Source organism: Mastigoproctus giganteus, chromosome 3 (assembly GCF_048544385.1).
Source record: "Mastigoproctus giganteus isolate SK-2022 chromosome 3, ASM4854438v1, whole genome shotgun sequence".
Classification (NCBI taxonomy): domain Eukaryota; kingdom Metazoa; phylum Arthropoda; class Arachnida; order Uropygi; family Thelyphonidae; genus Mastigoproctus; species Mastigoproctus giganteus.
In genome coordinates this window covers 35,491,131-35,504,346 of record NC_143577.1, presented here as the reverse complement: position 1 = coordinate 35,504,346, position 13,216 = coordinate 35,491,131, and the positions used below count along the sequence as shown (strand labels likewise).

Sequence of the window (13,216 nt, the reverse complement as noted above, 5' to 3'; positions counted from 1 at the left end):
TGCCACAACTTTTGAGAGATGAACAGATTTCTGCATTGACGCAACAGATAATGTGGTTCCAACACGATGGAGCCCCTGCCCATTATAGCGGAGATGTTCGTAACTACCTGGATGTCACATTTGGTCAACAGTGGATCGGACGTGGTGGTCCCGTGCGTTGGCCTGCTCGGTCACCCGACCTATCATGTCTTGATTTTTATTTCTGGGGTCATATGAAATCGCTAGTTTATGACACCCCTGTTGACAATGCAGAGGAGCTGGTTGCAAGAATCGCAGTAGCTGCCGAAGAAATTCGAAATTCGCCTGGAGTATTCCAGAATGTTCGGATGGCCATGCGTCGGAGATGTGAGGCGTGCATTGTAGCCCGTGGAAGAAACTTTGAACACTTACTTTAATCCATGTACCTTTTGCTTCTTTTCATGTATTATTAAAACGATTTCTCACTTACGGTCTCTTTTCTTTATGGTGCTTCTGTGTACAACAACGCTTCAGGAAAGCATTTCCGACCCCACATTGCTATATGATTTCGAGTTGTCAGGATGTACCCTACCCCTCTTAGAAGTTCTGAAACGTTTAACTGAAACACCCTGTATATATGTGTGTGTGTGTGTACACACACGAAATATATAACTTTAGTATTTTAATGGCTAAATGATGCAGGAGAGCAGACTTTTTCTGCATCTGAAAAAGAGGGGAATTCTCAGTCACTCATACTTCCCCATTGTCAAAAGTTTCTTGTCTTTAAGAGACCCATATAACTCTTAATTTTACTGAAGGTCCCTTAAATATTTGCCATTCTGCATGTAAAGAAATGTTGCATCAGGAATGTCATTTAATGTTCAGTACAAAAAGGTGTCTATTGATTGTTGTGAATCAGATCTTTTCAATTTTTTGTTCATTTGACTAACAATTTTAAAGTGCAATGTACAGGTAACCCTTGTATAACACTGTAGTTTGGTTCCTAAAAAATCTTGTGTTATGCGGGACTAAGAACCAGTACAAAAAGGGGGATTATGTTCCAAAAGCTAACAAAAATACACCATCTTTTTAACTTAATATTTTAACTTTATAATAGTAGTTACTTAAATACACTGGTGTGCAAAATTTAAGGATCAGTCAGGTTTCACCTGTAGCTTCTCATAGGAGTGGTCTGGATATGGAAAAAGCATACCAAGGGAACCTCGTGAGGTACAGAAATGAAGGAAACAAAACGGTACAGAGTGACTTTATTCAAAAATGGCTACATAGCACTGGCTGCCATGATACAGATGCATCACTGCCAAAGATGGAACAAAGGGAAGAGGTGGTCCTCAGTAGGACATGGTGCCTCTGTAGCCAGGTGGGCAGGAACAGCAGTGCATAGCACACGCTTCTTGATTAGACCGGGGTTCGAGCCTGTGACCACCAAATATGGAGGATGCGGAAAGGTCAGGGAATGACCACCGCATATCCCCAGAGCAATATGACCTTAGTTGCTAATGCTCCTAAAAACCAAATAAACGAACAAACCTCGGTAGGAGATATGACCACCCCTAATGTCGATGCAGGCTTTGCACTGCCTGTCCATACTTAGAACAATGTTGTTCTAAGTATGGACAGGTTCAAGTTCTTGTAGCATCATCCATTCCTCTGTTAGCACCATCTTCAGATGGTGAACATTTTCTGGCGGGTGTAGACGTGTCACTAGGCATCTTCCCAGAGTGTCCCATATGTGTTTGATGGGATTTAGATCAGTGGAACAGGCAGGCCAATCCATACAAACAAAGTCCTCTCTTTCCAAAAACATATCAACAGCTGCAGTGGATGGGGTGTGGCGTTATCATCCATAAACATCAACTCTGGGCCAATGGCACCTCGGAACAGACTAAAATGGGAAAAGATTACCATACTACAATAGCGTGCACCGGTTACACAATGTGGCCATCAGCTGATGTAGCCCATTTGCGACTAGTGGTCCATTGCAATATTTTATTCTGCGCACCAAGGTTGTATTCTGACGTGATGTGCGACATTGCAGCCCATCTGTTTGCTTGCACAATTCTAGCCATCCTCTGACCTCTCTCATCAACAACCAATTTTCTTCCACAGGAGTGCCATTGAAAGAATGTTTTCTGTTTATTGCACCATTCTTGATACACCCTTGAAACTGTGGTGTGCGAAAAGTTCAGAACTGCCGTTTCGGAGATACTTTGTCGAGCATGTCTTGCACCTACTACCATGCCACGTTCGAAGTCCATTAGATCACTCCTTTTCCCCATTCTTGCTACGGTTTGTATGCTTAACTGATACTAGAAAGGTTCTGCTGCATTTATATCCACAACTGTGGTCATGTGATTTGCCACATTTTGGGACAAACCATTTGTGTGCACAGCAGGGGTGTACCTAATAAAGTGGCAGCACAGTGTATATATACACCTACCTAATATGATGATGGTCCTCCACGTGCAGCCAAAAACAACTCGTACCCGGTGAGGCATGGATGCTACGAGATTTCTAAATGTCTTGTGGTATCTGGTACCAACACTTAACCAGCAGATCCTTTAACTCCTATAAGGTCAGTGGTTGAGATGCCGCAGATCAGTGTTCTTCCTCATGTTCCGCAAACCAGTCTCGAACAGTCCGTGTGGTGTGGCATGGCGCATTATTCTGCTGAAAGATGGCACCGATAGAGGGGAAGACCATTGCCACAAAAGGATGTACCTGGTCAGCAATGATGTTTAGGTAGGTGGTGGACGTCAGACTGCCCGGCACATGGATGACTGGACCCAGGGAACCCCAGCGGACTATCGCTCAAAGCATGACACTGCACCACCAGCTTGTTTATGTCCCATGATACATCCAGATGCCATCACTTTCCCAGGTAAATGGACACATACCCGACCATCCACATGGTGCAACAGGAAATGTGATTTATCGGACAAGATGACCTTCCAATCACTCAGGGTCCAGTTTCGATGCTCGCATGCCCATTGTAGGTGCTGTCGCCAGTGAACTGTGGTTAGCGCGGGCACTCTGAGCAGCCTGCAGCTATGTTGTGCCATTTTCAGCAGGGTTCGATGTACTGTGTGTTGTGACACATTACTCCCGTCACCAGTGAGTTGCACCACAGTCCTTCTGTTGCCACTTACCATCTAGGAGAGCATTTGCTGACCTCAAGCATCGATCAGCCAGTGTCCAACATCCTGCCGGTGGTTTATGGGTTCCCCCTCCTCTGACCACTTTCAGTAGAAATTAACCACAGCTGACCATGAGCATCCCGCCAGCCATGCCATTTTGGATATGCTCGGATATGGCCATTACAATTTGGTCTTTGTCAAACTTGCTTAAGTCCGCTGCCTTTCCCGTCTGAAGAACAAGAGTAACACTGATTAGCGGAGCTCAGTATCAGGTGTTTTTTATACCATGTCTCATCCCATGCATGCACCCTAGTTCACCTGCAGTTGCTTCGATTTGCATAACAACTCGCTAGGGCGCCTCCGTAGCCAGGTGGGAAGGAGCAGCAGTGCGTAGCACACGCTTCTTGATTAGACCGGGGTTCAAGCCCGTCACCACCAAATACGGAAAGGTCAGGGAATAACCACCGCATATTCCCAGAGCAATATGGCCTTAGTTGCTAATGCTCCTAAAACCAAATAACAAACAACGACTCGCTGGTCATAATATTTTGGCTCATCAGTATATAGGGATCTTCAAAGTTTTTTGATTTTTGAAGGGTTACATAGATCTCAGTAATTTGAGAATCATTCACATAGATCTCAGTAGTTTGGGAAACCATTGATATAGATCATGGTCCTGCGCATACAGGTACTGACTTTCCCTGATGTGCTGCCACAAGTATAAGTAATGTATTATTGTCCAGGATGTCTACATAGATGTCAGTATTCATAGTTCTGTCTAAAACAACAACCAATGGTCCCAGTCCAAATCATGAAAAACAGCCACAGAGCACACTGCCTTGCCAAACTTCATTGTAGGGGTGCACACTCTTGACGGTAGCTTTCTCGGCACATCTTCCACACACAGACATGACTGTCAGACTGGTAGACCATGTGCCGTGACTTCACTCCAAAGCATAGCTTTCCATTGATATTCTGTCCCAGAATGGCAAGCCTTACACCAAGGTAGATGGCACGTAGCATTAGTCAGTTAACTAGTAGACGGCTACACAATCTAAATAACCCATATGTAGCATCCTGCACACTACTGATGCTGATGTGTATCAATCGTCTCACTTTAGGCCTGTGCTGCTACATTGACTTGTGTTCTGAGTGGACGATCCTTTGTAGAAGTCTTATGTTCCTCAGCTTCGGAGTTTTTTGGATCGTTTCAGCACTACTCTGCATATATTTTCAGATCATATCGTCAACCTATAGATCTTGAGTGCCATTGAAATGTCACAGATCGATTATCGTTCTGCACTGCAAGTCTAACTGTGACCTCTGCAAATCTGACAATCGCGGCGTCTTGCATTCACAATTGTATTACTGTCTCCTTGAAGATCCACAAGCATATTTATAGTTGTCTGACGTGTGATGCTTGGGTAAGACATGACCATCAATGGAGGGGCGCTCGGATATTTCTTATAATGAATATCACTTCACCTCGATATGACACTGCATTCACTGTACCTGCTGGAAAGTGAAACTGCCTCACTCTTACTAGAACTGCATCCGCATACCATTTTACCATTTAGTTACATGGAGCACTAGCTGTTTCATGAAACAAGATGAACATTGTTAACCTTTCTGCCACGATATGTTGTATACCATCAGAACCATTGGTTAGAATCCTGGAGAAATGGCGCCATTAAACTGCTTATTGTTATTGGGTTTTTAGGAGCATCGGCGACTAAGACCATGTTGCTCCTTATATATTCTCTGAATTGCGTGTATTCTGAAGTCGATTTTCTTGATTAGACCGGGAAATTTCCTCTTTCCTCTTGATTTCCTCTTTATTGAGGAAAAACTGGAATTTCCGCGAGAAAACCATGCTACCCTCGCCTGAGACCGACTAACTCAGCCACGTGTTGTAAAAGAAAGCCCATAAAAATTCCTCCCGTCATCGACAGGATTCGAACTCAGGTCTTTTCCACCCTGTGTAGGTAGGACGGTCATCCTACCAACTGCTACCCGTTAGGGTACGGTACATTATTATTATTATTATTTTTTTATTTTTTTTTGTGCTAGTTACATGGAACAAGTTGGCTACCATACTCTCGTGAAGATATAAATTCCTCGACTGAGAGACCAACAGAAAATACTTTTCTTTGAAAGACATATTAGCAAAGCAGCAGAACACTCAACGAACAGTTCTAGCCCTATAGTTTGCACAGCACTTTTCTCCCAGTCATTTAACAGCAGAGCCAGGTTGAATTTTTCTTTTCAAATAATGATCCTGACCAGGGGCAGATGCGGTCTGTGTGGGTGTTTTCTATTATCAACTTTGCTTGGCACATTTCCCATTCCGCAAAAATTGGTTATTACATGGAAAACGGTAGAATGATGTTCGCGTAAAAAAAAAATTCAAGCATACAAAAGGTATCAAAACATTCATGTGTACACTTCACGATTAAAAATGGTACCCTGAGGATATAAAATAGCAGTTTTGTGACTTCCAGACACATTTTCAAATCAACTTCAATTTGATGCATGATCTGTGCAGTTTCCATTCTGAAACCGATCTTTGATCAAATTCGGTAATTATTAAAATTTTATTGAAAATGCACAAGATATATGACTTTTTCTATGCCTGACACAATGCTCTTCATATTTTAATGCCAGGCTAACAGCAAGATGCATCTGCATCAGATATTGACTATCACTAGAACTTGCCTTCTGGCCGATTGAGGCTCTGTATATTGTTAACAACTACGAAAAAAAAAAAAAAAAAAACTGATTCGGATTATTTCAAATAGTAGGCTACTACATAATCAACTATTTTAAATTTATTTTTGCCCCCAGCTCTTTAAGTTGTTTTATCCAGCAGGTTGACTAGTAATTTTGGTATATATGGTCAAATATACTAATGTGCATTTGCTTTCCATTATTTTTCCAATAAGCTATTTGATAATTAAATATCTTAAACGATCTCAAACAAGCCAACTGTGGTATACATGCGGACAGTTTTGTATTAAGAACAACTGTGACTTCATATACAGCATCTGCCAATACCACCAAGTGTCTATAAAAGTACTATAGCATTCACTGGATCAGTATTATATAGAAAGAATGGGCTAGAGACCGAGTTCTAATGTGGGATGACTGTCAGATCCAGATTAGTGAGGACAAGTATCTCATACATCCACTTTTATTAAGTGTTCCTGAATAGCAGTTCTGATGCATATCAAGTGGAGCAGCTGTGGAAGAACCACCGGCCCTTAGCCTCATACAGGCTAGCCATACATTATTGACCAGAGGCAGGAGAACAATGTCCAACAGTGGAGACTTTCAAAACAAAACGTGGGAATCATAAGACCCATTTCAACACAGAACATGCATGTTGTAGTAGGGTTTTAGGAATATCAGTGATTAAGGCCATATTGCTCCGTATATAGCCTGTAAATAGAGGTGGATTTTCTGTTTGCTGGACAAAAAAACCCGAGTTTCCAGGAAACATACATATGATTATTCAAAATATAAAATTTGATAGTTTTCATTATTTCATTATTTAGCCTTCTGTTAATTTAAACGTATATCCCGGCTTCAGATTTCTCGCATTATACCAAAAATGTAAGAGAGGTGGAGTTTTTGAGTCCTTATACTATATGCGTTGCACCCTCTGTTCATAAATGAGTGTGAGGTAAGTTCTGGGCCATCCATAAGTGTAACAGCCATTCGTTAACAGTTTCCTTGAGCAGTCAATGAATGAGTAACTCAATAATCTTTTAAGGAATACACTGTGGTTAACTTAAAGACAGCTTTATGATTGGAAGTATTGTATATTGTAAATGAGAAACATGTAGGATTTATGACATGATTGTCATCAGGAACTATGAGTTTGATGAAACTTTTGTTTGGAATTACTCTGACTGTGAACGTCGGTTGTATTTTGTGTATCTACTTCAGAATCGGAACTTCCTTGGTCTTCGGTTATTATTTTGCGAGCCCTGTTACATGAAGGCAGAATTTACTGCACGGTATTATTCCTCTCTTGTTGTGGGGAGAGTATGCCACATTATTACATATGAACTAGTACGCTAGAGCAGTAAATCTGGTCCGGCTCTACATGCCAGGGACGAAAACCACATGGTTGCAGCTTCTGTGGCCAGCTGGGCTAACAGGCCAGTCACACAACACGAACAATATAACTCAACATCAGAGTACCATACTCATTCACCACTATAATGATTGGTTTTTATCCGTATGATATCGTCACATAATACACAGTAGGGTTGCCACAGTTTGGCCGGAACCTACACACAATAAATTAAAAAACACAACAACAAAAAAGTTCATTTGAACCAGCTCTACGTGCTGAGCCATCCATAGATGTAACAGCCGTTCGTCTACGGTTTCATTGAGCATTCAGTGAATGAGTAACTCAATGATCTTTTAAGGAGCACAATGTGTTTAACTTAAGAGACTGGACTTTATGATCTGAAGTATTGTATATTGTGAATAAGAAACATGGATTTATGTGATGGGAAGAACCTTAAATTCAAAACAAACAAAATAACAAATAAATAATATAAATTAATTAAAATTTAAAACTATTGAAAAAATAAATTTTTGCCTTCACCATTTGATGATTTTTCATCAAATGGTGAAGGCAATTTATTCTGGAAATTTATTCTGATTTTTTTTTTTTTCGACAATAAATAAAACCTGTTCCTGTAATCAAATTTAATACAGCTGATCAGCATCATTAATACTATTAATATTAAACATAATGTTTTAAATACTTTGAAACGTTAAAAACAAATCACTAAAAATTCTCCGATTCCATAAAAAATATCGATTTGAAAATGAAAGACATCCTTCACAATTGTGCTATTTTGCGATCAATGGAGAAATAGCAGACTTCTACTTGGATAGAAGCAAAATCAAAAGTATTCTGTTTAACCCGTATACCGTGAATCAGTGCTCCAACGACTAAACACAACTGCCATTTCCCTATAGGGAAGTGGGTGCTTATTCAATGGCGGTGCTTTGTCCATGACCCCTTCTACCCTTGTTAGCTCAGTTTCCTCCAGTCCTTTATTTTATTATTGACTGATCGCCTTGTGATGAAAAGTCCCTTGACAGATGACCCACAGAGACACTTCCTGAAGCTGTCAGGATGTACGTGCCCAAACAACTGCGATGCCCAACCGTTAAAATAAACTAAAAGCTACTTGCGCTTTTGATGAGTTTTCCACACCCCGTCCTCATAACCAATTCTTCAGAATGAAAGAGGACTCAATGACTTATCCTTTACACATTTTTCTATTTAAATGTCAGTATTCATTGGGGACATGCAAGAAGCGTTTTTATAAGTAACTGAAAATCAGATATTAAAATAACAGTAGTATAAATATGTACAGTCATTAAATATTAAACGAAAATGATGACATCTAAATAATGCATGTATTTTTCATTTGCTGCCTCTTTCACGCATGCTCAGAAGCAGTCTTTCGGGCAGTTGTCACCGTCTTTTAGGCGTTTTGTTCTTTCAATGACGTCACAGACCTTGGTTTGTTGGCGAATCCACACACATGTTTTTCGGTCTCTTTTGGTTTTGTTCAAAATTCGGCGCTCCATACTTCTTTGTGTGACCCTCAGTCTTTGTAAAGCTTTGGCAACCCATGTTTCACAACCGTATGTTAGGACAGGGAGGATACATTGATCAAAAACTTTTCGTTTGAAAAGAGTGGCAAGCTTGTCTTGATAAGTTTACTTATTTATTATCACATAATAAGATCTAATTATATAATTAATATCATAATATAACTAATTTAATTTATTTAAATGTAAATTAAAGAAATTCAGAATTTCATTTATTCGATAATAATTATTATTACTACAACCCTACTACAATGTGGGGATCAGTGCACAAGAAGAGAAATTCGCTCTCATGAATGTGGTGTAACGTTTTTGCATTACGGTGCCCTCTTCAAAGCTGTCAAAGAGTCATTAGATACGGTCATAAACTTCATTGGTTTGTCTTCAGATTCTGAAATGCTGTCTTACTACCATCATCTAAGGACTTGTGGGGAGAGAGTTTTTCGGAGGCAGCATCGAAACCCCCCCTCCCCCAAGGCTAAAGCTTGCGAGCTTCTTCACGCCCTTTACAAGATTCACATCAGTAGAGAATGACAAGCAGGCAGGATTTTCTGTACCACTGCTCTCCACCAACGTGTCACAGACATCAATAGAATGTCATCGAACCTTCGCAAAGGATGGGATGCTCGATAACTCTTCACACTTTGAATAAGCTTTAGTCAGAGTTAAGTGGCGCTGTTCTTTCTTATCGCTGGCTGCCTTATTTACGTTAATTAGTTTTGCGTTAAGTTCACTGTCTTCTCTGCTGCTCTTTTTCTTCTAAACATCCACATTACTTCATATCATTAAGATCAACTTCTCTTTCTTCTTTAGTCGACACGAGAACATTGTGGTAAATTCGAAGAGACAAGCAAATTAACTTGCGTTATGTTCAGCGTAATGCCTTTCATCAGTTGAACATTTTATAGCCAAAACATATGGAACCTAAAAATAAACCATCCGCTCTTATAGAATTGTCTCTCAATGCACATTTCGACGTAATATGTTTAAATGAAACTTGGCTATCCAACGATAACAACGACTTATTGATGCCTTCTCTTTCTGGCTAAGATTATTTCTTTAATTGCAAGTGGAGTCACTACTTGGCTTAACTTTTAACTCGACTGTTATTAAAAAAAAAAACAGTTCGCTCTGATTCTAACTGAATTGAAGCTAACAAGAAGTGTTTTGCTGCAATCTTAGGGTTGTATAAATGTTTTTAAAAGTATACATTTTCCATTTCCAATACCTTGAAGCTTAAATTATTTCATAACGTGGACTATTTCCTTCTACAACTTAAAACTTCTTACACTTGCCTATGGAGACTTTAATCTTCCCTTTCCTTTTATGTCTGTGTACACTATCTGTAAATCACGTGTGTTCTGTGGTAGATTTTTTCGTTTTCAGGACGGAAAACTCGAGTTTCCGGGAGAAAAAACTATGCTATCCTCTCCTGAGCCCGACTAACTTAGCTACCTTGTGTAAAAGGCCCATAAAAATTCTTCTCGTCATCGACGGATCTCGAACTCAGGTCTTTCCACCAGGCGTGGAGAAGACGGCGATTCTATCAACTGTACTACCCACGAGAGCACGAGAGAAGTAATATAACGTTAAAAGTTTACAATCAGCGACTCCCGTGCAGAATAGATACTCCACGACCAGGACCGGAGATGTCTGGTTCGTTATGTAATAAAAATTGACAAAATGCTAAAGGTTTTCTCGAACTGGAATGGAATAACAGCGTCAGGAATACCTGTGCACTAGACGGGCACAAGTGTTCGATAATGTGCATATCTGGTTGAATCCAGATATGCACATTAGGAGAGATGCTTAGCCTCGGTTTCATTCTCCTCATATCAATATTTGACACATCTAGCTGTATGTATTGGAGCATTACCATCTTGAAAAGTGGTATCCTTTGTGAGAAACAATATTGCACCATGGGATGAACCTAGTAACTCAGATTATCAAAGTAATCAGTGGCTGTAATTCTCCCGTTCAGGAGGATGATAGGACCTAAAGAATACCATAATATTGCTCCCCAAATCATTGTTGATCTTCCTCCTCCATGTTTGGCGGTTTGCACTAGACAATCGAATGATGCACTTCCATTGGTTCACCAGCCATAAACTCTCCCTGATGTTAGAAAAAGTGAGAATGATGATTAGTCTGAATTCACACTACAGTGAAGAAGTACTTTGTCCGACTCCCGACCAAAGTCGAGAAATAAATACTTCCTTTTGAGATGGAAAGAACTTTTACGTTTTTTTCAAGAAATCGGTGCACGTTATTGACTTATAACAACCAGTGATGTAATAGTATAAGCATCAACTGCAGTCGTTATTTCGAATTATTTAATTATTGATTATTCATATTATTTCAAAAATACTGAAATAATGTAAATAAGAAATTATGTGGGTATCAGATAAATAAAATTAAACGCCATGGAAGTTTTTTTTTTATATATAAGTACAGAGATCTAGCTTACCTTTCCAATAAATCTAATCGTAACTGTCGACCTTGCGGAAGAAGGAGGAGTTCAAGGCCGGTGACAACCCCTAATCCAAGGTCATGCTCTCCGCTTGTCTTCAGAACGTCGAGGTCAGTTCTGGTGAGATGACTAGCCAATATTCGAGGACCATAGTCCATTAACATACACCTGGCTTTAGCTAAGGCTGTGGAGTCCAGTGGTTTGTTCTCAGCAGGGAGCAACAGGGTCGAAAAGGTTGTCACATCAAACACTGAAGAGGGGCTGGTTTCTGGGAGGGTCACTGTTTTCTCATTTGCCACAGAACGATTGTCCGACACGATTCTGCTTTCCCTCACTGTTTTGGAAACTTCAGTTTCTTTCAGTTTTTCCTTTTCGGGAATACACGGCTGCACACTGGAGGTGTCCAAATGCACACCTTCGCGAGAGTTTTCAGGGTTTTCGGCCTCTTTTTCTTTGTCGCGATACACAGGCTCTGAATAAACGTGCCCCACTGCATTTTCGTTCGTGTAGGTTCCAGGTGGCGCTTTGGTTGGCATTTGATTTTGAGTGTATCTCTTTGAAGGTACCCTGCTCGGTTTTGGGGGTGGTCTGTCATCTTGTTCACCATCGGTAGTAGCTGCTGGGAGCAGTCTAGGATCCCAAGTTCTCCTCTCTAACGTGGGACTTATCATTGGGTCACTTCCAACTCTGGTCACCATCCGCGGTGTGGAAATCTGGTGATGGGGCCTCAAGGTTGCAAATCCAATGATGCTGGGATGAGCTCTGGAAAGCGATAAAGTCTTTGAAGGTAAGGATTCGGCAGAAAGGCTGCCTTCTGACAGTTTGTGCGGAATTTCTGGCGGCTGTGACAGTCTCCTGGTCACAAGGTCCTCGTGACTCATACCATCTAAGTGAGATGATTCTTTGTCCATACTAACGGCTGCGTAATGCATTTGACACTCAAGTCCATAACGAGAAGCATAGTAAGTAAGAGGCATACTTCTGTTCACCGGATGTGATATGATAGCTCCGGATGCAGCAGAGATAGGTCGCTTATTACCCACGTAATAGGTCACGAGGTCAGGAACAGTGTCGAAACAGTCATCTTCAAACTGGTACTGAATACGTTCATATACAGTAAAAGGTTGGAACACCACCTACGGAAGAAATGGATTATTGTATTAAAGCATCTTAAAAAAAAAAAAAAAAATGCAACGCTTGACTAAAATTGGCTTACCTTATTAATAACGAAGTGAAGAGATGATCCTTTCCAACGACATGTCAGCACGTAATCTCCAGGTCGAGAGATGCAGTCCCGGATAAGAAAATCCCCATCTTCAGACATCAGTTCTTCTGCCCTCTGACGTGGAATGGTGCCATGATACCACGCATGACTCCTCAAATCACTGTTATCGAGGCTAAGCTCCCACTCCAATGCCTTTTTTAACTCCTCGGTGGAAGCCTGAACATCAGCTTGGGTGTCAGCCATCGGTTCCTAAAAGACAAAATCAAAAGTAATTCCCTGTCTCTGAAATTAATGAAAAATTGCATCGATAGTACCTCACACATTAAAGTTGAATCTTTAATCAAAAATAAGTCAATAACAGTTTACACCTTGCCCTCTGCCAGTAGGCAGCCTAAGAATAAACACACCTGTCCAGTACAACGTATAAAAAGCCCATTGGCGTTATCCTCACAGCGTCTATCATCAACTACTGCGTCAATGAAACATCTAGTTACCTCCCTCCTTAGTGTGGGGAAGTTTATAAACACAAATGCTCCGAGATGAAGGTCAATGAGTTGGTTAGCACGCTCATCTGTCATTTGTGTGTATAAGCGTGGGTGGACAAATGCTTTCGTTCCCAAACTCAATGGGCGGAATGGAATTCGTAGCAAAATAGTACACTAACCGGGTGGCTACGTGAAACGAATGATCTTTTTTTTTAAACATCAAAGTGTATTCTTGTAACCAGAATGAAGATTTTTTAAATGATTTCATATCATAAAT

The 13,216-nt window shown here is 40.6% G+C and overlaps 1 protein-coding gene across 2 annotated transcripts in view; it reads right to left on the bottom strand.

Moving 5' to 3' along the window:
* The window catches only part of LOC150087865 (SH2 domain-containing protein 3C), an 81,978-nt gene that overhangs the window by 1,509 nt on the left and 67,253 nt on the right, over window positions 1-13,216 (bottom strand). For both annotated transcript variants that reach the window (XM_090369240.1, XM_090369241.1), the window contains 2 exons: window positions 12,446-12,703; window positions 11,227-12,365 (listed from right to left, as the gene is read on the bottom strand). In XM_090369240.1, coding sequence (XP_090225366.1) covers window positions 11,227-12,365; window positions 12,446-12,703 — 1,397 coding nt within the window. The remainder of the gene's footprint in view (window positions 1-11,226; window positions 12,366-12,445; window positions 12,704-13,216) is intronic.